General features: G+C 49.7%; 1 protein-coding gene across 1 annotated transcript in view; it reads right to left on the bottom strand.

Annotated features, from left to right (window-relative positions):
- MYO10 (myosin X) overlaps positions 1 to 27,202 on the bottom strand; it is a 181,843-nt gene that overhangs the window by 21,838 nt on the left and 132,803 nt on the right. Inside the window, exons 20-27 of the mRNA XM_040977322.1 lie at positions 13,584 to 13,708; positions 13,377 to 13,491; positions 9,656 to 9,762; positions 8,780 to 8,989; positions 8,427 to 8,472; positions 6,571 to 7,455; positions 5,673 to 5,796; positions 630 to 873 (exon numbers count right to left, since the gene is read on the bottom strand). Coding sequence (XP_040833256.1) covers positions 630 to 873; positions 5,673 to 5,796; positions 6,571 to 7,455; positions 8,427 to 8,472; positions 8,780 to 8,989; positions 9,656 to 9,762; positions 13,377 to 13,491; positions 13,584 to 13,708 — 1,856 coding nt within the window. The remainder of the gene's footprint in view (positions 1 to 629; positions 874 to 5,672; positions 5,797 to 6,570; positions 7,456 to 8,426; positions 8,473 to 8,779; positions 8,990 to 9,655; positions 9,763 to 13,376; positions 13,492 to 13,583; positions 13,709 to 27,202) is intronic.

Here is a 27,202-nt window from a genome sequence, read left to right on the forward strand (position 1 = left end):
TGGAATATGGCTACAGGTTATCTCAAAACAACTCTGCATGCTGAATTATCCGGCTGTTCAAGAAAATCAGCTGCCTTAACCCCAGTGATTTTCTAACAATACTTTAAACTTTTTAACAAAACTAACAGGCCCTGGGAAGTGCAAAACTTTGGATCTCTAAGCGGGATAGTGCACAAGGCAACCATGTGGGGTGGCTGAAGCAACACGCACAGGTGCAAGGTCAATGATGCCATGCCAAAGTGCCACCTCCCACACCCAGGCCGCTCCCGGTGTAGCTAACTTGTCTGCTGGCTGACGGCTAGACTGGGCAAGAATCGAAAGGGATGCGCTGACCCACAAAGGGATTCTCCATGTACTGCTCCCCAGGCACATCATCCCGCCTGCACGCACTATTACAGTTCTAACAGGCTAATCCATCCTCACAAGGAGAGCCCCATGTCAGGGACAATTGTGCACAGACGAGCCTCGCTTCCCAGCTTCCCACGCATGTGAGCCTCAGGAGCACATCCTTGGGACTCCCTGCACACCTGCTGGACTCATCGCCCCAAGAGTGCCCACGGTGGAGCCTTGGACCCCAGCGGCCTCAGACCTCCGCCCGCCACACCCATGGCTGGGCTCCATCAACGTACTTGGCCGTGCGGACGTCCACCGTTCCCTTGAGCTTGTCCTCGCTGTCGTTCTCAAAGTACATCAGCTTGGACTGGCGGAGGACGAACCAGCGCTTCTTCCAGTTCCTCCGCGACAGGGTGGAGGAGCCGCCGCCCTTCTTGTGCAGCCAGCCTTGCTTGAGGGCCTCCTGCTTTGAGCGGAACCACAGGAAGGTCTCATCCTTGAGGACACACCAGCGGCGTTTCCACGAGTTCATCAAGCCACCTGGGGTTCAAGGGAAGTCACCGAGATTGAGCCCAAGGGCATCCACAGCGGGCTTACGGCTTCTTCTGTCTTTGGGCCCTCCCAGCAGATCTGCACCCGTGTTCCAGGGTGCCCTGGGTGACCGGCTTGATTGGCCTGTCCGGGAATGCCAGCCCTTCCTTACGTTCACAGCCACTGGGAAAACTGAAAGCAATTTACAGAAAGGCAAGGAACAAACTGACACTCTATGTCCCAGGAATGAGTCAGGAGCCGTGGGACAGAGCCACTGCCACGTGGACAGGTCACACCTCCCTCCAGATGTTTCAGTATTTAAAAACAATGTCAACAGTTGACATCTTTTCTTACTTATCTGGTTAATGTAGGAACAAGAATTGTCAGTGATTTGGAGTTTAGCAATAAAATCCAGCTTAGATGGGAAAAGAAACTATGATGTGGGATAAACACAAAAGTACTGTCACCTACAAATTTTTTTGATAGTTGCCCCCAATATGCAGAAAGGACTTTTCCCAGGACTTCGACAGGTAAGAAAATCCACAGAGAGGGGCGGGCGCAGTGATGCAGTGGGTTAAACCATCGTTTAGGAAGCCTCCGTCCCATATCAAAATGTAGCTTTGAATCCCAGCTACTCGACCTCCTTACAGCTTCTTGGTACTGTGTCTGGGAAGGCAGCCGATGATGACCCAAGCACTTAGGCCTCTGCCAAGCACATGGAGCTCAGATGAAATTCAAGGGCTCCTGGCTTCAGTCTGGGCCAGTCCTGTCTGTTGCAGACATTCTGCAGAATGAACCCAGGGATAGAAGATCTCTCTCTCTCTGCATGTCAGTCTTTTTCTTCTTTCAAATATTTATTTATTCAAAGGCTAAACTCATAGACAGGGAGAGACACAGAGATCTCCTATCTGCTGGTTGACTCCCCAAGTGGCTGCAACAGTGAGGGCTGGGCCAGGCCAAAGCCAGGAGCCAGGAGCTTCTTCTTAGTCTCCCTCATGGGGGGCAGAGGTCCAAGCTTCTGGGTCATCTTCAGTTCTTTTCTCAAATCCTATCAGTGAGCTGGATAGGAAGTACAGCAGCCAGGACTCAAATCACACCTATATAGAAGGCTGGTATCACAGGCAGAAGCTCTGCCCACTGTGCCACAATGCTGGCCTTTTTCTAGCTCTTCAAATGAATAAGTGAATCAATAAGTTAAGAATGCACAGTGGCTCAACTCGCTAAAAGCAAATTACATAAAATCTGCACATAACCCATGCACATTTTTCTGTAGACATTATTTAATTTCCGCATTACTGAAGATTCCTACAGTAGAAATGCTATGTAAACAGTTGTTGGGCTTTCTGCCTAGGAGGTAGCGACAGGAAATATGTACATATTTAGGAATGCTGCAATTTTTTCCTACGTATTTCTGATCGGCTACTGGCTGACTCCCCAGATACTGGGCAGTGACACTGGAGGGCTGCAGAAGGCCACACAGACACCAGCAGACATGCGAGAGTCCAGCATGGGCTAACCAAGAGGACAGAGCTGAAGGGTGGCTCATCCAGTAAAAACCACTTTTGGTTGAGAGAAACAAAAATATACAGATATTATCTTTCATGGGATTAAAGAAAGTCCAATTTCCCCAGCAAGATCATTTTATCCTGGTATTTCATACTCCAAGGAGGCCAAGAATTACATCTTCCCACCGTCACTCAAAAATCTCCTGTACATAACACAGTGGAAAAGTAATTTGCTTTGTTTCCTGTAAAATTGTCTATAAGGATTTTCTTTTAATCAACTAATAACACATAAAGGGACATTTAAACATATATTTCAAGAAAGTATAAATAAAATGATTTGCCATAGCTTGCAAAATAAAGTAGAACTTTTTAGGTGCTCCTTTCAATGACTACATCACTGTAGATCTAAAGCTTACAAAGAAACGGAGCAGGAAAGACACAACTGGCTTGCATTTAAGGTGCAAGGGGCGCACGGTGCACCTGCTGCATTGAACTTGACAGACGCGCTCGTTTCCTGCATCCCTGCTCACAGAGCCGAGGCATCTTTTGTGAGCAAGCCAAGCTCTGGAACGCTTCCATTACAAACAGCCCATCTGCCAAGGACTCTCGGAATGAAACATGATTATTTTTTTGATTTGTGACTTTAAAACAGGGTTTCTCAAAACAAGCTCGGGGAAGAATTCTAGCACAAAGTTATTCTACTGATTTATCATCTGTAAATGATACAGCTTATTCCTGTTTCAAAGATTAGAACACAGTAGCCCTGCTGATAGCTTGTTTAATCAGGTATTCTTCGGAGCAGCACTCCCAGGCCAGTCTCAACTCTGTGTGTTCTCTGAAAGCTGCTCAATTTTAAGAATTTGTTCACAGCTATAAATTTTCTCATGATCAACATTGTTAGTAGAATATTAGGCTGGTGAAAGCTCATTTGTGCCCATTAAATATAAATGCGATTTTTTCTCTCTTCCCTCTCCCCCATGTTATTTGAAAGGGAGAAAGACACAGAGACAGAGCGAGCCAGAAATCTCCCAGCTTACTTCTCAAACACCCACGACAGCTGAGGCCAGGCCCAAGCTAGCAGCCAGGAACTGCAGCCAGGAACTGCAGCCAGGTCTGCAACAAGGGCGGCCCAGCATCCGCTGCTTTCCCACGCACAGTTCGTGGGGAACTGGACTGAAAGTGGAGTAGCCAGGACTGGAACTGGTGCTCAGCTACGGCATGGAGGTGCCACAGGTGGCAGCTTAGCCAGCCGTGCCACAATGTCAACCCCTGGGGTTCTGATTTTTTAATGACAGTTTTTCCCCCCTCTGCCAAGTGTTCCAATGCTGGTTATATCACTTGGTTAAAATCTCTCAATATATACATTACTGTGATGCTCCTTTATACACCAATACGTGAGTTCAGGCAATAGAACAGTTTCCTCAACTCATAGCTGGAGGGTTTTCCATAAACTCCATGGGGACCTGAGGAATGGCAGAACTTAGAGGCTGGCACTGTGCTGTAGTGGGTTAAGCTGCCACCTGTGATGACAACAGCCTTTAATAGTGGCAGTTTGTGGGCCTGGTGTGGTAGCCTAGTGACTAAAGTCCTTGCCTTGCATGAGACAGTATCCCATGTGGGTGCTGGTTCATATCCCAGCAACCCCACTTTCTTTCCAGCTCTTTGCATGTGACCTGGGAAAGCAGTAGAAGACAGCCCAAATCCTTGGGACCCTGCACCCCCATGGAAATCCAGAAGCTCCTGGCTCCAGGCTTCAGGTCGGCTTAGCTCTGGCAACCACTTGGGGAGTGAACCAGCGGATGGAAGAGCTTTCTGTCTCTCCTCTCTGTAAATCTGCTATTCCAATAAAAATAAATAAATCTCAAAAAACAAAAAGAGTGGTAGTTCGTGTTCTAGCTGACCCACTTCCCACCCATCTCCTTGTTAATGTTCCTGGGAAAGTAACGGAAGATGGCCCAAGGACCTGAGCCCTGCCACCCATGAGGGAGACCCAGGAAAAGTCCTAGCTGCTGGGCTGAGCTGGTCCAGCCTGGCTGTTGTTGCCATCTCAGGAATGAACCAGCAGATGGAAGACCTCTCTGCAACTCTGCCTTTCAAACAAATATCACATGCTCTAATGCAGGTGTTTATCTCCCGTTTAGAAGTAGATGGAACAAAAATGACATCAAGTGAAAAGAAAATTATAAATGAAGAACCATAAAAAAAAAAAAAAGGAAAACTGCTGCAAACGAAAACAAACAGAAAAAGACAAAAGAAAAGACAAAGGACGCTAACTGGGGCCAGTGCTGTGGCTCAACTGGCTAATCCTCTACCTTTAATCTCCAGCATCCCAACTGGCCATTAGTTCATGTCCCAGCTACTGCAACTTCCCCATCCAGCTCCCTGCTTGTGACCCGGGAAAGCAGTCAAGGACGGCCCAAAGTTTTGGGACCCTGCACCTGCGTGGGAGACTGAGAGGAGGCTCAAGGCTCCTGGCTCTGGACTGGCTCAGCTCTGACTGTTGCAGCCCTGTGGGGAGTAAATGAGGGGATGAAGAACTCTGTCTCTAGATAAATAATAATAATAAAGGATGCTAACAAAAGAAGAAGCAAAGTAAAAAATACACCAAATAACAAAAGAAGAAGCAAAGTAAAAAGTCCACCAAACTGGCAAAGCAAAAGGAGTACAAGGGTGAAGCGTTTCAGAGAGAAGCAGCAGGGAACCAACCTGACAGCGAAGGAGAAGCTGCAAGCCCGGGGTAGCGAGGCAGATGGGATATGGGAACAGGCTCAGGATGGGGGGGGTGTGTCGCTGGACCACAGCCCTTACTAACGCTGCCCCCACCCCACATGCTAGGCCCCAACCAGCCCGGGGGCACAGAAGAACAACGGTGCGTGCAGCTCTGACCATCCTCCTAAAAACTGCCATGCAAACAAAGGTGACGGCGCCAACCTCTCACTGTCCTTGTCACCGACTTAAGGTGAAAAAACATTGTTTACCAACGCAAATGGGTTCCTAGCACAGTCAGCAGCGCATGGCCATTCACATCGCCCACATACGTGAGAAACAGAAAGCATGTGATGGGGGGAGTGAGGACAAAGCAGGCATCGCGTCCCGCCACCCTGCACTGAGGCCAGGAGTCAGGGCCACGCCCACCACCGTAGACCAGGCCATCCATATCAACCACGGGCCAGGCTGTCCTCTCCGCCCAAGTGGCCTTAGACCAGGTCAGGGCTAGGTGGTCCCTGTCAATCAGCTCAGGAGGTCTTAGTTTTCCATGTCTGGAACCCTCCAACCCCACGGCTCTGGGGGAATGGCTCTTACCTTTCATGTACAGAAAGCTGTGGAAGTAAGGCAGGGTGACGCAGCTGTACACGGAGTCACGGCGGTAGGACAGCTCGTCGTCTGTGTCGAACCGGGAATCAAAGTCCTCCTCGCTGTCTTCAAACTAGACAAGGAGAGAAGCAATGGGGGCGCGGCCAGGCACAACGCTGGACACAGACCCGACCGACCAGCGAGCTGCACCCCAGCTCCACCACACGGGGTTCCAAAAGATGGACGTCAGGCCAGGTGCTTAGCTGGACTGATACACCAAAGGCCTATCTTAATCCAAAGCTTACCCTACCCATTCTAAAAGAACACTGCTGCTGTAAGGCTGTCATTTTAATTACACACGCACACAAGAGTTAAGGCCTCCGAAGTGACTAAGCCAAAAACACTGTTCAGTCTCAACACGTCAACGGAGCATTGCACGCAAGACCCAAGGCGGTGTGTAAGTAAATCCAGAAACTAGAAAAAGATTGTTCCTTTCTACTCAGAACAAAAAGCTACAACATGTGGAGTGGGTCCCGAAGCCACTGCAAGCCCAGCGCCCGAGGATGCCCCTGCAAAGCTTGTTCCAACGTGGGGAGTGGCTCTTTTCCCAACACAAAGCAAAGCAAGCCGAATGGCTCCATGCTACTACATGCCACTTTGCTCAACCAAAGGCAAAATCCTGGCCTTCGCGCTCAGTGTGCAACAGGCACAGCAGAGAACCAGCTGCTGATACTACTCAGAAAGAAGGGATTCGAGACTGTGTCAGAGGCTGTGATTAGAAGGCTCAGTTACCCATGGAGGGACCAGCCTCAACTCTACGGATAACGGCACAGGGACACGGATGGCAGAGCACTTCCACTGCTCAAGTGGACACCCCGGGCAGGCGGTGGCAGGCGCAGCTACTCACCGAGGACTGAGCCCCCTCGGAGCTGAACCGGTAGGCACCAGAACTGTTGTAGGTGCCCACGGAGCAGCGGTAGTCCGGGGACCACTGGCTGCCGTAGGAGTTGGAGAAGGTCACGCTGCTGCCGGATGTGATGGCGCCGTCCTCATAGTCATCCTGGTCGTAGTCGTAGTCACCGTCCGGCGAAGGCAGGTCCTCGGTGTTCTGGGGCATGCAGTAGGTGGACTCGCCGCTGGAGGAGTTGTGCAGGCTGACCGAGTCCTGCACGGACGGGGCAAGCAGCACTGTGCTGTCCGCGCTGGGGCTGGTGGGCACCACCGTGTCGTTCATGTAGGGGTCCTCCTCCGACGAGTCGTCGCTGGTGCGGATGCCGCTGGTGCGCTGGTCCGAGTGGCCGTGCTCGCTGGGGTTGGGGGAGTCCTTGAAGGCGTCGTCGTCAGCCTCAAAGCCCTCATCCACCTCCTCCTCCGGGTAGGGCTGGCTGAAGTTGAAGCTGGGCTTCTCGGCATTGGCACTCTCGGCCAGTTCGCTCAGCTCACCGGAGAACTCGCTGCCCACCGACAGCGAGCGCTCGATGTTGCGCACACACTCATCGATCTCGTCGAAGTTGAGGGACTCGAGGAACTCCTGCGCGGCGCGGCAGGCCTCGTCCTCCAGCCTGCGCAGCTCCTCGTCCCGCAGCTGCTGCAGCTTCTGCAGGGAGGCTTCGGTCAGCGACAGCTCCTGCTGCTCCTTCATGCGCTGCAGGTCCTCGATCTCCTTCTCCAGGCGCAGGATCTCTTCCACCTGCTTGTTCTCCTTCTGCTTCTGCAGTTCCCGGCTCAGTTCGGCCTCCTTCTGGCTCCGCTGCAAGGCTTCCAGCTCCTGTTGCTTCCTCACTGCCTCTTCCTGCACGGGACAGAACCAGGGGATCGGAGGACGCCTCTCTACAGGCGGCTCAGGCAGGGCTCCCCCCGCAACGACAAGGAATCAGGGATGTTCAGGGATCCCATGTGTCCCCTGCCCCTGAACCTCGGGATGTGACTGCATCTAAACACAGGATCATTAGCGAAGTCATTAAATTAAAAAAAACTTTTAGGGCCTTACACGGTAGCCTAGCACCTAAAGGCCTCACCTAGCACACGCCAGTATCCCATATAGGTGCCGGTTCTAATTCCAGCAGTTCCACTTCCCATCCAGCTCCCTGCCTGTGGCCTGGGAAAGCAGTCGAGTATGACCCAAAGCCTTGGGACCCTGCACCCACGTAGGAGACCCGGAAGAGACTCCGAGCTCCTGGCTTCGGATCGGCTCAGCTCCAGACATTGCGGCTGTGTGGGAATTGAATTAATGGATGGAAGATCTTCCTCTGTCTCTCCTCCTCTCTGTACAACTGACTTTCTAATACAAATAAATCTTAAAAAAAAGAGAAGCTTTTAGGAAAGATCTTGATCCTATCTGGTCCTTACACACACACACACACACACACACACACACACACAGGGGGCACCAGTGATGCCCACAGAAAGGAGCCCTTAGAAGGGGCCACACCTCCTAACAACCCTGACCTTGGATTTCATCTTCCCTCAAGGACCCTGGGAACGGGCAGTCCCTGTTGATTAACCCACCAGGTCTGGCATTTGGCCACAGCTGCCAAGCAAATTGGCACAGAGGTTACACAGGTTTGGGGAAATCATACTGGTGTGATTTACACTAAAACATCTTAAGCACTTGGCTAACCTCGACTCCCTTGTAAGCCTAGAAATCACACCATAAACCTGTCCTCCCAAGCTGGTACTCCAGTGCCTTTCTGCAGTGTGGAACCGTGCGTGCGGAGGGAACGGACGCACGGGAGAGCAGGCAGTCTCTGCTGTGTGTGTCACCTGCTGGGCGCGGAGCTCCGCTTCCTGGCGCGCTCTTTCTCTTTCTCTAGAAATAGAACAGACACAGAAGTCAACATCAACAGCAGTAACCTTAGAGCCATCGCTTGGTGACAGCTAACTTGTATACATAAAAAAAAAAAAAGCAAACTTTGCTTAACAACCAGAAAGAACAGAGCTCTGCCTTTTTTTGTTCAAGAATAAAAATACATGCAGAATTGCATCTTGGGTGCTGCTGGGAAATTTCACATTCCACAGGAGGCTCGGCAGCGCCCCCTGGGAATTCCTGCCGCACCTGCAGTCATGCAGCACAGATGTGTTTCTGGGGTTTTATCCCAGCCGTACTGGCCCCATACCTCTCTTCCTCCTCCTGTCTCCTCCTCTCCTCTCGCTCCCGCTTGTCTGCCAGCAGCTGTCGGTAAACTCGCCGGGCACTCTGGCCTCGGAACTGCTTCTGGAAAATGATGGCTGCATTCCTGAGGTGCAAAAACCGCCTCCTCAGCAGGCAGGCTCTGCAGTTCTTCTGGATGGTCACCACACATTCAAGGACCTTCCGGTACTGCTTTCTGCAAAGCAAAAGGAAAAAAAAAGGTTGTGGTGGAGGGGAGAGCCTGGGGCGCTGTGGTCCTGGGGCTCAGGGCCATTCAAAGGGGTCTGAGGGAGATGAAGAGAGGACCTGGCTCTGGAATGACTCATTCTGGAGACTCAGGGGAACCAGGCAGCTCCTCAGCTCAAAACAAAGAGAAACAAAGCAATACCAACAAACCAGACCAAAGGAAGACCCAGTCACTCTCCTGGCTTTGTGGCAGCAAGTTGGGTAAACGGGACCCCTCGGGATCTGCTCTATTCCGACCCACAGGCCACCCCATCGCAGCAGAAGCACCTTGAGTTGGGTGTGAACTAAAATGCACACACATGCACACAGCTGCAGAGCGGTCTGAGACGAGGGTGGGAATCAGAGTCCACAGCTGGGCTGCTGCGGCCTCAGCACCTGATGGGTGGGCCCGAAGTGGCTCATTTCCATACCCCAGGGAGTCCCTAACAGTCAGTGCGCTAAGCAGATGTGCAAGCATGAAGACCAGCCTTCCCATTTTGCGCAGGTCCAGCTGACCTGGGCTTCTGACCCGGGACTCCGCAGTTCACAGCCAGCTGTGGCTAAGCTCCTGCAGAACGCCAGACCGGGAAGCGCCCTCAGGGAACCCCAGGCCTTCTCCCCTCGGACTGGTTCTTACCTTGCCAAGTAGCCCAAAATATGTGCCCGGATCACCATGGCTGCACGAGTAACTTCCTCTTCGCGCTGTTTCTCTAGCTTCTGCTCCAAGGACTCTCGAAGGAAGACCTGCCCGGAAGGAGGAGGCATCTCTGTCAGTTAGCTTTCTGCAGCACAGACGTCCGGCTCTCCTTACATCTGCTCCGAACTCACACGGCCATGCGCTCTAGAATGGTCTGTTTATTGAATCCAATCAAGATGTATGACAGAGAGTAGAAAATAAAAAGGATACACACACAAAAACTAAGTCTTGTTGTGGTGGTTGTTGGATTCAACAGGCAAAACTCCAACTTTCTAACTAACTGATAACGCAGCAGATTGGGACAAACAACACTGTTCCATCATGGAGCCTCAGAGGCGGACAGACACAGAAGACAGGAAGGGAGGCAGATGGGAGGACATTGGCAAATTTCTAGAATGTTCTTTTGCTATCAGGGGAAGGAGAGGTAGGAGGAAACTCCGGAAAGTTCTGGAGTGTTCTTTTGCTATCACGTGAAAACCCTCTCTTCATATCTACCAAGTACTAGGATCAGAGAATTCCAGCTTCAAAAATTTAAGTGTATATAAAAATGTCGACATTAAGAATACAACTTCGTGTCTGTTGAGAATTAACTTATTTTGCCTACACTCAGTTTGGCTGCTGTAAGGACAAAGGAATTGTGACAGAACACACTGTAGTGAGTTGTTACTGAGAAAGAATAAATGAATTCTAGGCTTGTTAAATTAGGCAGGTGTGTCTGTGACTGGCCCTTTAATCAAGGCGGCTTTTCATGTTGTCATTTCAGGTTGATTATGTGCATAAAGTTCTTGATTCATCCTTATTTAAAAATGTCAAACATCTCCTATACTTTTCTGCTAATAGCCAGGAGGAGGTGTTTCGGGCCCGACCACCCTGTGACTCGTCGAGGCCACATCTATTCCCAACTTGGAGTTGTTAATATTTGTGAAAACTTGACTGAAATCATTCTCCCAAAGAAGGCTCCATACACTCCTCTTCCTGTTGTCCCATTGCCACGTTCTGTCACCACTAGAGAGATTGCTCCACGGGGGGGGGGAGGGCAGATGATTAAAGTTGTTCAGAAACACAAACTGTCCTTGCCCAAACCATCCATCAAAAGCACCTTTCATCAAGCCTGAATTTTAAGGAAATACTTCAAGTACTCTCCTGAGTTTCACTTTTTTTTTAAAGATTTATTTATTTTTATTGGAAAGGTGGATATACAGAGGAGGAGAGGCAAAGCAGATGATCTTCTGTCCGATGGTTCACTCCCCAAGCGGCCGTAACTGAACCAATCTGAAGTCAGGAGCCAGAGCTTTTCCGGGTCTCCCCTGTGGGTACAAGGTCCCAAGGCCTTGGGCCGTCCTTGACTGCTTTCCCAGGCCACAAGCAGGGAGCTGGATGGGAAGTGGCAAGGGAAGGGTCTCCCTCACCAGCTTAGGGCAAAGGGATGGGAGCCAATTGGTCTCAGAGTCCTGACTCGGCTTCGCTGGGAACATCAGCCCTGGATCAAACAGTGACACGGGTGCGTGCAGATAGCCTATATCACCCTGCCACGTTCCCAGGGCAACACGAAGAATCAAGCCAGCCCCACTCAGGGCCAAGGGACAGCGGCATCACCCAACCTATCGGTGCCAGGCTCCACAGAGCAGCTGAGGGCAGGGCAGAGCTCGGTCAAGTGGGAAATAGCCCGGGGGTAGGGGGAGGGCCTCTTCTCCAACCCCCTTGCAGAGCCCCTAGTTCTTCTGGAAACATAGAGCAGAGTATAAGTTGGCCAATGCGCCCTAAGGGCAAAGAAAGGAAAATGGGGCCAGGTTAAACTTTCCCTCAAGCACCCACTTCTGATCCTGAAGCTCCGGTTCGAGGCCTGGCTACTCCAGCTTCCTGACAGGGGGCAAGCAGCAGACCTTGGAAGAGCCAGCTGGAGCTCTGCGTTCCCAGTCTGGCCTGATCCAAACCTGGAGTGAACCACTAAATGGAAACACCTTTAAAAACATTTAAAAAAATTTTTTTTCTTAGTTAAAAAAAAAGAAAAACTTTTCTTACAGGTGGTAAAACTCACAGAAACAAAATCTAGTGAAGAATTAAATCAAGGCCTGGTAAAAGCAAAGGCATTCAGAGGACTCCATTCAAATGCTTCAATGTTTGCAATTGACTTCCTAATGTCTATGCCAGCTGATAAGCTCCCATTCAATGTCCACTTCCAACTTTCCACCAATTAAACTTTAACTCTCTTTGGGAGCAGAAGGCAGCCCAGAGCCAGAGATACCCACAGCACACGTGGATGCAGGGTTTTCTTTAGGGCTGCACTCCGGCCTTCAGCTTCCAGCTCATGTACAGCGTGGGTAGCAATGGCAGCGGTCAACAGAGGGCCTTCTGACGCCCCCGAGGGACGCCTGGCCTCGCTTGGCTCCTGGGCCGTGGCCGCCGGCTGGCTGCAGGGACCCAGGGTGGGACTTGGCAGACGGAAGCTCTTTATGATTGTGGTTTTCAGATAAATGACTCAACTACTTTTGAAACTTAGCCCTTTGTTAAAGAGCTCTTCTTGAAAACTTCCCTGATCATTTCTTTTTTACAAAAATTTTTTTTTAATTAAGATTTATCTGAAAGGCAGAGTCTCACAGACACAGATCTCTCATCTACTGGTTCACCTACTCAATGGCCACAACAACCCGGGCCATGTTCAAGTTCACCTCTCCAGTGGGGTACAGGGGCCCAAGTATACGGTCCATTGTCCACTGCTTTTCCAGATATGTTAGCAGGCAACTGGATAGGGTGCAGAGAGGCCAGGACTCCAACCAGCATTCCCACATAGGACGGGCTTAACTCACCAAGCCACAACGGCCAATCCTGTCTCATCATTTCAATCTACAGGGATTTTTCTCAGAGAGGAGAGAGCATATTACTCATCAGAGACTCCGTCCTAGGATTTCACTCACCAGTCGCGCGTGGGTGTCTTGCCTTCAGCACCACAGTGAACCCACGGTTTGGCCCTCATCACTGTTCACTGCCCTGCTCCTGCAGTACACCATCCCCAGCTCTCCAAGGCTACTTTTCACAATATAAACAGATAGTGAAGTTGGACTGGCATTTCAGAGCTCGGGAAAGGCAGCCAATGGCTGGGTAAGCCACAAAAATCTTTCTATGGGGCCATGAGATAGAAGGGGATTTTAGTTTATGCAGAATGCAATTTCTTTTCTATTGAAAAAACAAACAACAATAACAACAACAAAAAACAGGGCAAATTATTTGTGCTGTGAAGAGCTCCACTTGAGCCACTTTCCCAGAGAGGGTTTTCTGAGTGTAGCTAAAAGGAGGACATGCGTGTGCTACACCTTACAGCTTTGCAGCATTAACAACCATACAACAGCTAAGGCGGCTTCATGGATACCTCCCAGAATTTGAATTATGGGAAGGGAGTTGGAATGGGCTGAGGATTCTCAAAGCCGCATCCCTCAATCTGTCACACACGCACACATCAAAGATGAGATATTTCAATTTGTCTCCCAATGAAACGTGAGTACCTGCCCCAGCCAAGGACTTCATGTGAAGCAGGGACTGTCTGGACAGAAAAGATCATGGTAGCCTTGACAATAGGGGTTTGCTATAAAGCAAGCGATCCAGGGAGCCTGGAGCCCAGCACACTCCAGCCCTCAGCACCGGGGGTCGGAGGCTGCGTCCCTACCTTGGTCCTCCCCAGCTGCCACTCGCTGCTGGAGGCGTCGTAGCGCTGCAGCAGGGCCGAACACTTCCCTCGGACATCCTCGGGCAGAGCCTGGTTCCGCATCAGCACTTTATACCTGCGACCCACGGACACATGGCGTCAGCTTCTGCTGTAGGCCCAGTCTCCCCCACTGCCTCAGAAAAGTAGATCCACTGCACCCCCTCTTGCCTTTTGTAAAAATCCTGGAAGGGTCTTCGGACCGCATACCCGGCCTTGCGGATCCGCACTGTCTCCAGCATCCCCGAGTACCGCAGCTGGTTCAGCACCACGGCCTGGTCAAACTGGTCCGGCATCTGAAATGTAGACATGTTGGAGAACCCCAGGGAGGCCGGGACAGGCCGTGCCAGGAAGCTCTCCCACCTCAGGTTCGCATCTACTCAGGCAAGTACCCACAAGAATGTTGCAAAAACACAGAGAGGAAGGAGGCCCCGTGGACCCCGCAGCTGCCTCAGCTACGACCACCCTGCCACTATGCCCCATCCAGCAGGCTCTTCATAGGATCTCATTCACAAAGATCTCAATGTACATCATATTTCAATGTGAAAACTTGAAAAAAAAGATGCCAATAGATCTTTAACAGTCATGCTTCAAATATCTGATCGCCTTATCACAAATGTACCCATAGTTCAAAATCCATTTGTTTCCCCAAACAATTCATAAAGTGGCATAAAGCTATTATTTTATTGTACTTTTAAAACCGCAATTTAAGGACACCAAAAGACACTTTTAAACTGCAAAAAAGAATGACCCAGTTAGGCGTCTCTCTCTCTCTCACACACACACACACACACACACACACACACACACCACAGGGAGTGGGGAAGGAAAAGACGAGGAGGGGAGAAAAAGAGTGACATGAATGACAGAGAACTTAGAAATTGTTCAATTCATGGTCAAATGCCACAGTTACAGAGAACTCCACATCTCGTTACAACACAGCGAGCCCAGCGCACAGCCATCAAGGACAAAGCAGCTCGGCCACACTGGGCTTTGTAAGCAGCGTCCTTGTCTGCTCAGTTCAGCTGCCAACAGCCCTGCTGCCAGGACGGGGCTTTCAGAGCAAAGCAGAAAAGTGGGTCATTTCCACCGGCCGCGTTCTAGACGGTGAGTTTTTTTTTTTTTTTTATTAGTCCAGCGACCCATTCCCTTTAATTAATTTGCATTTTGTTGTCCTATACAAGTGTGACTAAAAGGCCCAAAACAAAACAAAAACAGTGCCATAGGATGTAATTGCTCAAAGTACCAAGAAAGCCAAAGCAGTCAGTCATTAACTTAAAATTAGGCTTACAGCCATAATTTTAATCCCCACACTTCAAAACAAGCCAGAAGTAAATGCCAGGTCCCCCTAAAGCCACTCTCTGATGGACCGTCCTCTCTCAGATTTTTTTCATGAAAACTTGGGTCACCGTCTTCCCTTGGATGGTATTCTAACCGGCCCCAGATCACCAATGAGAGCAAACATTCAAAGCACAGTGGGTCCCTGGTTTAGAGTCCTGATTTTTAACTACCCCGAGGAAAGTAAGAAAGCAAAGCTGAAAACGGAATTACACGTGGTGACTCTTGCTGCTGTTATATCTGAATTAAAAATAGGAAATGGGGAGCAAGAAAGTAGCCTGAGGGACATGGGGGGCTAGGTTCTATTCTCCTGGTCCAGGAGTGGAATCCGAGCGACCAGCAGCAATGTGTGAAGATGAGCTTGGAGCAAAGCAACACGGAACTTCTCAATTCAAAGACGTGCAGCCAAACGACTTCCCAAGCCTGGCTGACTCCCCCCGCTCCCCCCCCCCCGCCCCCGGGCTTCTCTCCTTCCAATCTCTGTTTACAAAGTCTGGCACCCTCCAGGCGTTAGGAACAAATTTTCCGGGATCTCCCCCCAAGCTTCTCCTCCGCACAAAAGTGCGTCCTCACTCACCATCTCCCCGGCTCCCAGAGGGACATGCCACCTTCCGCGGGGCTTCCAGACCAACACACATATGGAAAACGACAGTCACACTGGTCTTTTCCTCACAGCTCAAGACACGGAACAATAATGAACTCCATTCCTGCGCTTTAAAAAGTGCCCGGTCGCCATGACAACCCTTCCACTCTCGGGCTAATGAGTGTGGTGTGCTCGTAGGATTTGATACAGCCCAGCGAGGGAGCGGGGGAGGACGGGGGACGGGGTGCAGGGAGGGGCATGGGGAGCGGCTGCTACTTCCAGGCTCTCAACGCCATTGTGCTCCGGCCCCTTCCCAGTAATTTAACCGGGGTGCGGGGAGCTGTGGGCTGCCTGTCGCCCTAGGCAACCCAGCAATCACAGTCACAGGGAGCACACCAGGGGGCTCCTGCTGGATTTTCGTGGGTGCCTGCCTGGCTTTTGAGCACAACTTCCTTTTCTGGTGAATTTAACTTTCAAAGATGTCACAGCTGGAGCCTGCAGGAGGAATGACTTCAAGGTATTTTGCCTTTCAAAAGGTCCCTAGTACACTCCCCGGCTCCAGTGGCAGCTCCTTTTCCAGAACTTACTTCTCCCCCACAAAGACTGCCTGCAGGCTACTAACAGGGCAAGCTTTTATGTAGATAAGGAAATTGGACTTTGGAAGGCAAAGCCTGAGAGCCAGGTCAGTTACAGTCAGTTACTGAAAACTCACACCACACCTACTATGTGCAAGGTTTTGCAATTCAAGCCAGGGATACAACCAGCAACAACGGACCAGCAGCAGCTGGATTTGGTTTCCAAGAATCCATGAAGTTGAGGCAGGTGTCTGGTATGCTAAATATTAGCACCTCTGCAGGAAAGGGTCTAGGCTCAATAAAGTTAGGCTCCTTAGGAACACAGGGAAGAAGAAAATGCTGGAACTGTAATGGGTTCAAACCACAGTCCGGGCTCTTAAGGCACCGCAAGGGAAGGAGCATTCAAAGCTGCAAAGAAGCTTGACAAAAGCAAAGAGGTGAGAAATGACGTGGGCACTGGTTTGTTCTGTGCTAGTCTGCGGCAGGCGGTGGAGGTGGGCAACACCTGGCCTCAAGTTGGGTGGTCACCATGTTCCAGAGAGGGAGCACTGGAGACAGACCAGTAAAAGGACCTCCTCAGGGTGACACTGCAAGCAAGACCTCCGTCAAGGGCCAGCAGGGTAATTTGGGTATTGTGCAGCTATTCCAAAATTAAGACCCAACGGAAAGAGGGACAATGGACTTGAGCCCTTGACAAGGTGTCACTGAGGCGCAAAAGCAACAAGTACTCTGACCTCATTTTTATAAAGGCAACAACAGAAACGACGACCTACTCCCCACGACCGTTCCAAGGTGTTCAGGAGCAAGGTGCGCTGTTGGGGGAGACGGCTCAGAGAAAACTGGGTGGGAATAATCAGAGACACAACTCAAAGACTTTCTATATGACACACCGCTGACAATTTACAGATAATATCAGGGAAGACAAAACCATCACGGCGTGGATATGGGAGGGAGAAACAGAGGCTCGGTTAAGGTACTGCCCTGGTAACCCTACAACTGTTGCTCAGAGTCATGAGCGTGGAAGCCATTCCCCGCCCACCACCTAGGTGGTCCGTCCTGCCCATCTGTGACGCTCACCTGGAACGCGAGAGGGGCGATATTGCATTGTTGTGTAACCACTCACCCACAAGACCCTATAAAGGCTCATGATAAGGGGGGCTCACTATCTTGGCCATATGCTTCCTTCTCTCTAGCACTCTCAACCCGGGCTCCCCAGCAGCTGCTTGCTCTCTGGCTTCCCAAAGACTCTGAGGACAGGTGTCCCCTGAGCACCGCCCCTGTGTGTCTGTATTCCTCACCCTCTGTTCACTGCTTGGGCAGGACAGTAAAGATAACAATGCTAAGATTCTTTGTATTTCTAGTTGGTGTAGCTTCGAGAGTTCCAGGAGAGGTGAGGCCTAGCAGTAGTGGAATGTTCAGAGGGAACAGGGAAAGGTGAATGTCTGCAGCCTTGCCTGTGCCCGGGTTATGTGCTGCATGTCTCTTGTATTACTGGCGAAGCTGGGACACAGGTCTTCATCTTAACGAATGGACTTGAGAGTAATGACCATTTGTTCCTATTGGGGTTTCAATTGACTGGATTGCCATATGGACTTGTGATCTGCTATCTTCAGCGGGTCCTGTTATCATCAAGCTTGGTTAATAAAGACTCCTGAATAAACCCTAGACTTGCCTGGTGTGATCTTGCTCACACCCCGCAACACGATAATAACCAGCAGCAGGACACACCAATGCAGGTCACAACAGATCCTCCGTGAGGGGGCGGGGCCCTGCTTCTCCTGACACCCAAGCGTCATCGTAGATAAAATGACCTAGTTGGTGTGGGAGTTGTGGGCCATGCCTTAATCTGCCTCCTGCGATACCTGCATCCCATACTGGACTACCTGGCTCCCATCCTGGCTTCCGGGTGCTGATGATCTGGCTTTTGGGTGTTTCTCCAGGGAGGCAGTGAATGATGCCCCAAGGATTTGGGGTCCTGTCACCAACACAGAAGACTCCACTGCAGTTCCTGGCTCTCAGCTTCATCTTGGCCTGACACTAGCTCTACTGGGCACTGGGAGACTGAGCCATCCGATGGGAAGTCTCACACTCCCTGTCACTCGTATCTTCCAAATTAGTCTCTAATAAAAAAAAAAAAAAAGGTATTTTTTCCTCTTTCTCCCTGTCTCTCCTCTCTGTGTATCCGACTTTTCAACAGAAATAATTTTTTTAAAAAATTTTAAAAATGATACAGTAGTGGCATATAACTTATGAACACATCCCCCTCTGCTTTAAATAATCTTAATTACTTGTAATGTCTAAAACAATGTTATAATTTGACATGTTACATTGTTCTGGGAATAATGATAAGAAAAGCAAATGTGCACTTGATGTGAAGCAAACCTTTTCAATGCCTGTTTGGCTCCAGCCAAGGCGCCCACAGCACAGCTCATGTGCAGCTCAGCATCTACTAACATGCAATTATTTGGGTTGGAAAAAGGCGTGCAGTACTGCTACAAACTATCACCTGGGGAAGCCCTGACCTTACAGCAAGTGAAAGGAGTGAATTACAAAAGACTATTTCATGTCCCCACTGACAGCAAGTGTCCAGAACCCAGACATTCAAAGTAACCAAGTAGATCAGTGATTGCTTAGGACTGATGGAAGCATGGGGGCATGAGGGCGAGATAGGTTGGGGAGGGGAGGGAGAGCCTGAGTGGGTTTCTTTATGGATGACTATGGCAGTGGCTACAGAAATGTGTGACTACCGACAAAAACACACTGGTTGGCCCAGTGCAGTGGCCTAGCAGCATTGTGGCAACCACAAGCTGTCCCCTGACTGATGTGCAGGACGGCACCTGTTCCAGACACACAACGATGCCAGCGGAAAGCTTAGCTGGCTCATACCATTCCACCTGACACGTGGGTGAACAGAGACGGAGCAACAGACAGGAGTCCTGCACACCTGTTCCGACATTTACTGAAATGAAGCAGAAAGGTCAGTCTCACAGAGCTTTCAGCTCCTGAAATCTCATACGACTCCTACGTCCATCAAGTTCATTTTCCCAGTGACGCATGATTTGGTAAGATACTTAATAATGCCTGCTTTGGCTTTAAATACCCCATCACACTGGACAGTTCATGCAGGAACTTCTGAACACAGGTGACAATTCAGTGCTGGTAGCGATCCTTCTGACACAGGTAGGAAGCAAGGCAGTGAGCAAGGGTGCTGAGACGCTGCCAGCTGTCTCCACACACTTCCAAAATTCTACCCTCTTCTGTTCCAATCCAACATGGCTGCAGGCTTGGCACAGCCACTTCTCAGGATGCATCTGAGCCTCACTCATCATGCAGGATGCCACAACGAGCACATGTATGTGGCCACATGTGGGGATGCCAGGAGACCTTCCCCAGCTCCCCTGGGGCACTGGAGCCCTGTCCAAACTCCACCAGACCTGTCAGAGAGCCACCTGGTCAGGTAACCACTCCCTGCCCCAGAAAGGGACCGTTTGACCTGGGAGGGGAGGGTGTGGCAGCTGCACAGAAGGAAGGCCGTCTGCCTGAACTCATGAATGTGCGCTGTCCCTTCACGCTCCATGAAGTCCTGTTCTCCCACGTGCAGCCTATTTACTTCTCTGCTTTGAATTCATCACATGATGGGCCAAGAACTTGGAATCAATTGAGCTGGGGACCCCTGGGTGCTAAGGGCCTCTAAGGGTCTCCTTCCTTTGTTCACTGGAAGATAAGGTATGCATAGGATCACAGCCTATTAGAGATTCTGAAGAAAGTAAACATGATTTTAATCAGTGGAAAGCATGAATTAAAAACCTGGCAGAGACTGAGCAGCCACAGGAGGAATTGCAGGAAACACAGCAAAGCAAACTCCACCTCTGCCAGGCCCACAGCTACCAGCTCCCCTGAGATCCCACGTGCCTAAGAGGCAAAATGGCATAGACCTGAGCCCCAGAGCTGCCACGTCCAGAGCTCCTGGGGCAGACAAATGGCTATGGGACACTACACGAGGACCTACACATTCTACCAATCACTGCTTCACTGCCTCAACCCCACCTCATAAGGCTTAACCACCGCCCTCTAACACATACACACACTGGGACTATTGTTCCCAATGAGTGTGAGGACATGCAAAAACCAAATAACAAGTCCTCCTTTTCCTCATTGTGGGTTTTAATGAATCTTGACCTACTTCCCATGCAATACTTTAAATGGTATATACACAAGGAGGCCTGTAGTCTGGGTGGCTCAGACACGGCTCACGCTATCAAGGGTTAGCCCCCAGCAGCCTAAGAAATATAACAAAGATTGGCTATTTATTAGAACTGTTATTTATTTTGTTTAATAACATAATCAGAGAGGTATCCAACCTCACAGAAAGAATTTAACGTATTGGGCATCCTTGCTCGTGTCTGCATCATTGTTATGGAACCTATGTCAATTCTGTGCAACACTGAACCTTCTGATAAACCCTGTTCAAGCCTGAAGGAGTTACAGAAAGTTCCAGAAGAGTTTACCAAAGACCAGTTATGTCGCACTACTGAATTACTACCCCCAGCCTAACACTGACAGTAAATCTTACCCTAGTTTCCCATTCCTGCCTCTGACTCATTCATGCAGAAAACTCTGCGAACCATCTCGGTCTCTACTTGCTCTCCTTGCTACATCAAACTTCTCTGATGAAGCTTACTCATCCACTGCTCTTGAATGAATAAATATCATCAGAGAGGAAGCTTCGTAGGCTTTGAACACGGCTCCAAACAGCAGTCTACTTTCTTTGCAGGCCATCACTACAAGCCAATTAAACAAGTCGCAAAAGTTCTCTGTACTGAGAGCAGTCGTTTTCCCCTGGGCTGTGGGACAGTGGCCACAGCTGATTCCACTTGCTACTCATCACATTCTGAGAAGAGAGGCAGAAACTAGCTCCCCTGGAGAAGAGGCAACCCCAAGAGGTGAGGTACAGATCCAAGACTTGCAGAAGTGGAGCTGTGAGTCCAACCCGGAGGTCAGGTCATGCGGCATGGAAATTGCTCACCAAGTACAGTCTTTAAGCCACGCCCCTCTGGGTCTGAGTCTCCTTACCACCCTGAGCCAGGAAACCCCAGGCTGTCCAGCTGGAGTTGCTGTACTCACTTGCAGATCCACATAAAACTCAACCAAGGGAAAGGCCACATGTAAGCATCAATAATACGCATGCACCCCCATCCCCAACAACACAGGCACAATACCCCTTCCAGGGCACCACTTCAGTCAGACCAATCCCAAGAACCCACAAACGTCCAGCTGACGCCAGAGTAAGACAAAGCCTTCAATTTCAAGGCCTCCACAGCATGGCACTGATCCGTCTTCCCAGTCAATACACTCCAACACCAACCCTACATTTTCATTCAATTACAGATAATCCTAGTTGTTCCTTGACTAAAATACTCACTTGCTGTCTTCAGCTCAGCTCTAGCCAGATTCTGCGTCCAGCTGTTGGGGCGGAGTGCCCTTCCAGGCTCTCTACGGGGCTCAGTCCACCAAGCGGCCAAGCCTGTGGGCACCAGAGCCCTCTGTAAACGCCCCCCTTCCCCAGCTCCAACTCTGTACTGGGTAGTGTTTCTTGCTGTTTAAAAATCATGTCAGTGAACACAACTTCAATCAGCTGACTTGTGACAAATGAGCAAATGATGCTAGACAATGAAGTAAATTCATCCATGATGATAAACGGCATGACAGAAGGCAACGAAAAGCACCAGTTTGGAAAATGTTATTAGCTGATGTTTGCAGAGCATTCTACAATCCCAAGCTGCTTCACTTCAGAGACACCCTTTGCTCATCTCCAGCACCCAGCGAGGTGAGCAGGGAGGCGGTTAGCCTTTTCATCAGAGACCAAGGGTAGGTGACTCATTCCAGGACCCATAACATAGCACTCGAAAAGCCAGAGGAGCAACAGCTTCCTAAGGCTTCTCACATCGAATCCCCACAAATCCTGCCCCATAGTGCCTCTCCTGCTGGACAAGGTCAAGGCTAATGTGACACAGGTGAGCCAATTATGACCTGCGCACTGCCCCAGGAGGATGAACACGAGTGGTGGCTGCACAAGCAGCACCAGTAGCAGCAGCGACAACAAACAGCAGTGTGTACTTACAATGGGCTGGACACTCCACGAGCTCTGACTTGGCTCTGGCAGCTCTAGGAGGTAGGTAGGATTACCATCCCCATTTTATAGCTGGACAAGCCAAACCTCAGAAAGGTTAACTGACTGAAAGTCACAAAGCTCAAAAGCGGGCGATGAGATGGCCAGGTCAGCACTTCCAACCGGGGACTACATTGGTGACCCGGGGAAGGGTGTGTCAAGGAGGGCCGGGGGAGTTCCTGCCGGCCCCAAGCAGTCATGGCTGAACAATGGAGTTTATTTCTGCTGCTTATTTCCTCTGTGGTCCTGAATGAAATGCATCACAATAGCTATCTTGGTTGCAGACCAAAATAGAAATTTACTGCTGAGGATTAAAACCCAAAGGAGATAATACAGTCAACCAGAGCAGGGCTGGCAAGCGGTAGCCTGCACACCACATTCCCACATCCGGTCTGCCACCTGCTTTTGTAAATAAAGTTTTATTGGAACAAAGCCACACATTGTCTATGACCCCTTTCATGCTACCTTAACCAAGCCTAAAATATTGACTATGTTGCTACTTACGGAAAAGCACTCCCAGACTCCTGAGTTAGGGAACAAAAGCTGGGAAAACAGGGCACTGAGGCAAACAGAGCTGTGCTCCAGGTAACTGCACTCCAGATTTCAAAAGCATGAAAAAGACAATGCAGAACATCTCAACAGTTTTGAAACTGATAACTTGAAATAATAATGTGAATATTCTGAGTTAAAAATATACACAATTAAGCTAGCTTTATGGAATTGGTTTCTTTTTACTCTTTCAAATGCAGCTGTTGGAACATTCTGGAATTACAGATGTGCCTCACACTTTATTTCCACTGATGCCTCTCTGTCCTCCAGGCCTGGCAATGCCAAAGACAAGGTTCAAAACGGGCATTCTGCTTGTATTTGTGCACTACCTGGAGCGAGTTTCATACAAACCAAGCATCAGAGTACTTTCACGGAAGCTTTGTGTTTTTAGAGACCGAAACATTTCTCACCAAATATCGTTTATTATTCAAAGATGGAAAACGACACTCAAGCTAAGGCAGCCAATGAACAGGACCCCTGAGGTCAGTGATCCGGGACGCAGCCATCAGACATGACCAATGGTCAGTAATTTCAAAAAAAATACAAAATACCTTTCAAGAAGATGATGATGATTCCCCAACAACACGGGCACATTCTATTTACTGATTTAACATCTGTAAATTCTAGGAGATTCCTAGGGATATCAAATTTACTCATTGGTTTTTGTTTATTAAAGAAACTGCTGAAACCAGTATATGCAGGCTACTTAATGACAATGGTGGGGAAAAAAAGCCGCTTTGGAGTAATATATAATGAAGCTAGACTGAGGGGGTCAAAACGGTGGTGTATGCACCCCGATTCCTTCCTCCATAAGCCTGCAGGTAAATGCTTAGAAAGCCAACAGCCAAGAGCTCTCCTGCAGAAGGAAGACCTTTCTCTTGGTGTCGCTGGACAAACTCACTCACTTGAAACTTCGCTGCTACTGGGCCTCCCTCTGTCACACACTGGTTTCCAAAACACGAAAGGTCTGGAAAGTCACATATACTGATCATTCGGCTGAGTGTTCCCGTGGGTGCTAAGAATAGACACCTGCCCTGCGCCACAGCTTCTTCCATTCTTACTTCTTTCCGGTTTCCTGTCTTTAATATCCCCTGCACCTGCTGCAGCCACTTTCCTTCCCCTTTCAAGGGCCACAGGCTTAGAATGCCGCCTGCCACTGAGCTCTCTTCTGCACTGCTGGCTGCCAGCTCTCCCACTCTGCTCCTTTTGGACATGGCATTCTCTGGAGATCCTGGGGCAGGTAGGTCCCAGCCTCCTCACCCCACATTCCCACCGTGTCTGGCAACAAGGCACCTGTAGTTTTTCTGTGGTTCTATGTGGACAGAAAGCAGCCTGTTCTGACAAGGAGGGAACCCAGGTTTTGCAGTAAGAGGAGGTGGCATTATTCTCCAATGCTGCAAGGAAAGCTATGGTCTCCTTCCTGAGTGCAAATGAAACTACAAATAATAGCACCTAAAATTTAAATATGCATTACCAGAGATTTTGATTAGCTTAATCAAATCGCCAAAGCCTTTTTTAAGGTCAGCAGGTGAGAGAAATGTTCTATTGTATCTGTGAGGACAACGACGCAAGTGGAGATGTGGGCTAGTGATCTGGGCTCAGGTGCTGTGTTTTTCCTTCCTGTAGGAAAACCCCACCAAAGGCCACAATTAGCAGTCAGCATCTGTTTCACCTCGCTATTTTTTGCTGTATTTCTTCAGATGTACCCATTCTCAACCAATTAGCAATATAAAGCCAAAACCTGCCTTTTAAAACTTAATAGTTTCATGCCTGGTGCGCGACAGCAGCTCAAGTTGTTGCCTTGCAAGCACGAGGATCCCATATGGATGCAGGTTCATGTCGCAGCTCCTTCACTTCCCATCCAGGTTCCTGCTCGTGGCCTGGGAAAGCAGTAGAGGACAGCCCAAAGCCTTGGTACTCTGCAACAGCGTGGGAGACCCATAAGAAGCTCCTGGCTTCGGATCAGCTCAGCTCTGGCCATTGCGGCCACTTGGGAATTGAATCAGCACATGGAAGACCTTCCTCTCTGTCTCTCCTCCTCTCTGTATATATAACTTTCCAATAGAAATAAATATATCTTTAAAAAAAAACTTGATAGAGTTTAAGAAGCACTATTCTAGAAGCCCTGATAACTTTGAGTAATGCTTGTATTTCTTCATAGTTCTGTCTATACAAATCTACCACAGTATTATTGAGTCATTCAGCATTAAGCACTGGGCTTTTTCTTTTTTTATACTTACTATCTTCTTAATTTGAGAGGAGAGAGAGAGAGCACTCCAACCTGCTGGTCCACTCCTCAGCTATCTGCAGTAGCCAGAGCTGGGTGGAGCCAAAGCAAGGACTCGCATGAACGGCAGGGACTTGGCCACTTGGCCATCATCTGCTGCCTTCCAGAGTAAACACTAGCAGGAAGCTGAACCAAGGACGAGAGTCTAATCCAGGCACACTAACAGACGAGGGAGTCCTAACTGCCAGGCCAAGCACCTGCCACACAACTGCTCTCTATTGTTCAATATCAAATACGGCTTGATGGGTACGGAACACATACTTATTTAAATTCTTCCTTAAAATTGTCCCAAGTATAAAACGTGTATTCAGAAAGTCCATCCTCTTGGGAGCTTTCTAAAGGGTACACACAATAAAACACAAATAGGTCTGGATTTTATGTTTCCATATCTCATCCTTTTCATCTACAGATTTATTCTCTGGCAGCTCTTTCAGTGTCCCCCTACTCCCCATGAAAGGAACCTCAACTATCATCAGGCAGCTGTCTTGTGAACACATTCTGCTTGGCCAGACATTCCCTCTCCCAGCTCCCTGTGGAGTCAGGCTCAGCCCCGCACGCGGCCCCAGCCACGGCGAGGCAAATCCAGTGACGGGCTCAGGAGAAGTATTCACATTCTGAATGGGGCTCAGCGCTAATTCTTCTGAAGACCAGTGTCTCTTATATGCGGACAAGGTCTTGTTTATTCAGACAAGCGTCCAGAGTATAAGAGATACACAAAAAAACGTGTGGGGAAAATGAGTGGGCGTGTCCAGTGGGCCTGTGATGACTGCTACTCAGCAGCTATTCTGCAATCCTAGAGGGATTCAAAATCCAAGGGACCCAAAGGTGCAGGCACAAGACTGCAAGACCGCAGAGTCTCCCTCTGCACTCAGTGTGACTTGGATGCGGGGTAATCGCCTATGTTACTGTGGGTGGGGCTTCTTCTGTGTCACTGCTGAACAGCAGAGTCTGCCCAGGGAGGATGGCAGTCATGTGTGTGTGACATCTGTGTGCAGTCTGTCTGCAGATGGGAAGAGGGCTTTTGGAGAAAGGGAAGGATTATTCCTGGGAAGGAAGAAGTGTGGTTGCAGTAAGACCAAGAGACATAAGGATGGTGTAAAGTGAATGTGTATTTTAAAGCTCTGTTGCACAGGGTCAGTGTTGTAGTGTAACAGCTCAAGCTGCTGTCTGCAGTATCAGCATCACATATGGGCATGAGTTTCCTGGCTGCTCTGCTTTTAATTCAGCTCCTTGCCATACTCCTAGGAAAGCAGTATAAGATGGCCTGAGCACTTAGGCTGCTGCACCCATGTGGGAGACCTGGATGAAGCTCTGGGCTCCTGGCTTTAGCCTGGCTCGGCTCCAGTCATTTCAGCCCCATTGTAGTCATGTGGAAAGAAAGTGACCCAGCAGTTGGAAGATCTGTCTCTTCTTGTCTCTCCTCTGTCTCTGTAAATTTGCCTTCAAATAAGCATATACATCTTAAAGAATAAATAAAAAAGCAAAACACTGAAGTTAACACCGTGAGCCTCACAGAGGCCCAGGAAGCCAATCAGTATGGAGCGGTGCCGTAGAGAAGGGGCAGTGCCAATGCGAGCTGGTGCCAATGACAAAGTCAGATGGGTATCACAGGGCACAGATGAGGTGCAAACCCAGGCCAGACAAGTCGGGCTCCTAGGGCACAGTGAGAATCCAAGGCAGCTGCTTCATCTGAAACTGACAGATGCCAAGGTAAGCTGGGGTGAGGACAAAGGTGCCTTAGGAAGGTAACTGAAAGTACAGGGAGCCCCGAGACAGGGAGAAAGATGGGAAGAAACTGTGGAGGAAGAATGGGGGAGGCTCACACAGAGGCCCTCGGTACCTTGGGGGCTCCCCCAGTGAGGTCACGTGCCGGCACAGCACGGCTGACACGAGGTGTAGGTGTGGGAGGGCACCGCTTCCGAGGCTGGTATAGGTGTGGAGCACAATCGGTGAGAGCCCGTCTGCTGACACTGCCCTGCAACCCTACACAATGTGAAGCCGACAGCAGAGCACAGATTTGTCCAAGATGAGGCTGGCGGCATCAGGAGACAGAGATGAGGGCATTACATGGGCTTTCACGAGGTCATGGTTGCCAGCTGTCACCCACGCCCACCCTTCTGATCTGGGTCTACATCTGTGTTCTGTTAGGGGGGCAGGAGTGATGTGAGCACCTCCATGTGCGCGTGCATGCTCTACTGCAAGGAGAAAAACAAAGCGAAGGCTTACTGGTGAACCAAGGAGGCGAGAAGATAGTGCAATGGAAAGGGCGTTCATGGGGACCGGGATCCT

Source organism: Ochotona curzoniae, unplaced genomic scaffold (genome assembly GCF_017591425.1).
Source record: "Ochotona curzoniae isolate NIBS_2020 unplaced genomic scaffold, NIBS_Ocur_1.0 contig_2754, whole genome shotgun sequence".
Taxonomy (NCBI): domain Eukaryota; kingdom Metazoa; phylum Chordata; class Mammalia; order Lagomorpha; family Ochotonidae; genus Ochotona; species Ochotona curzoniae.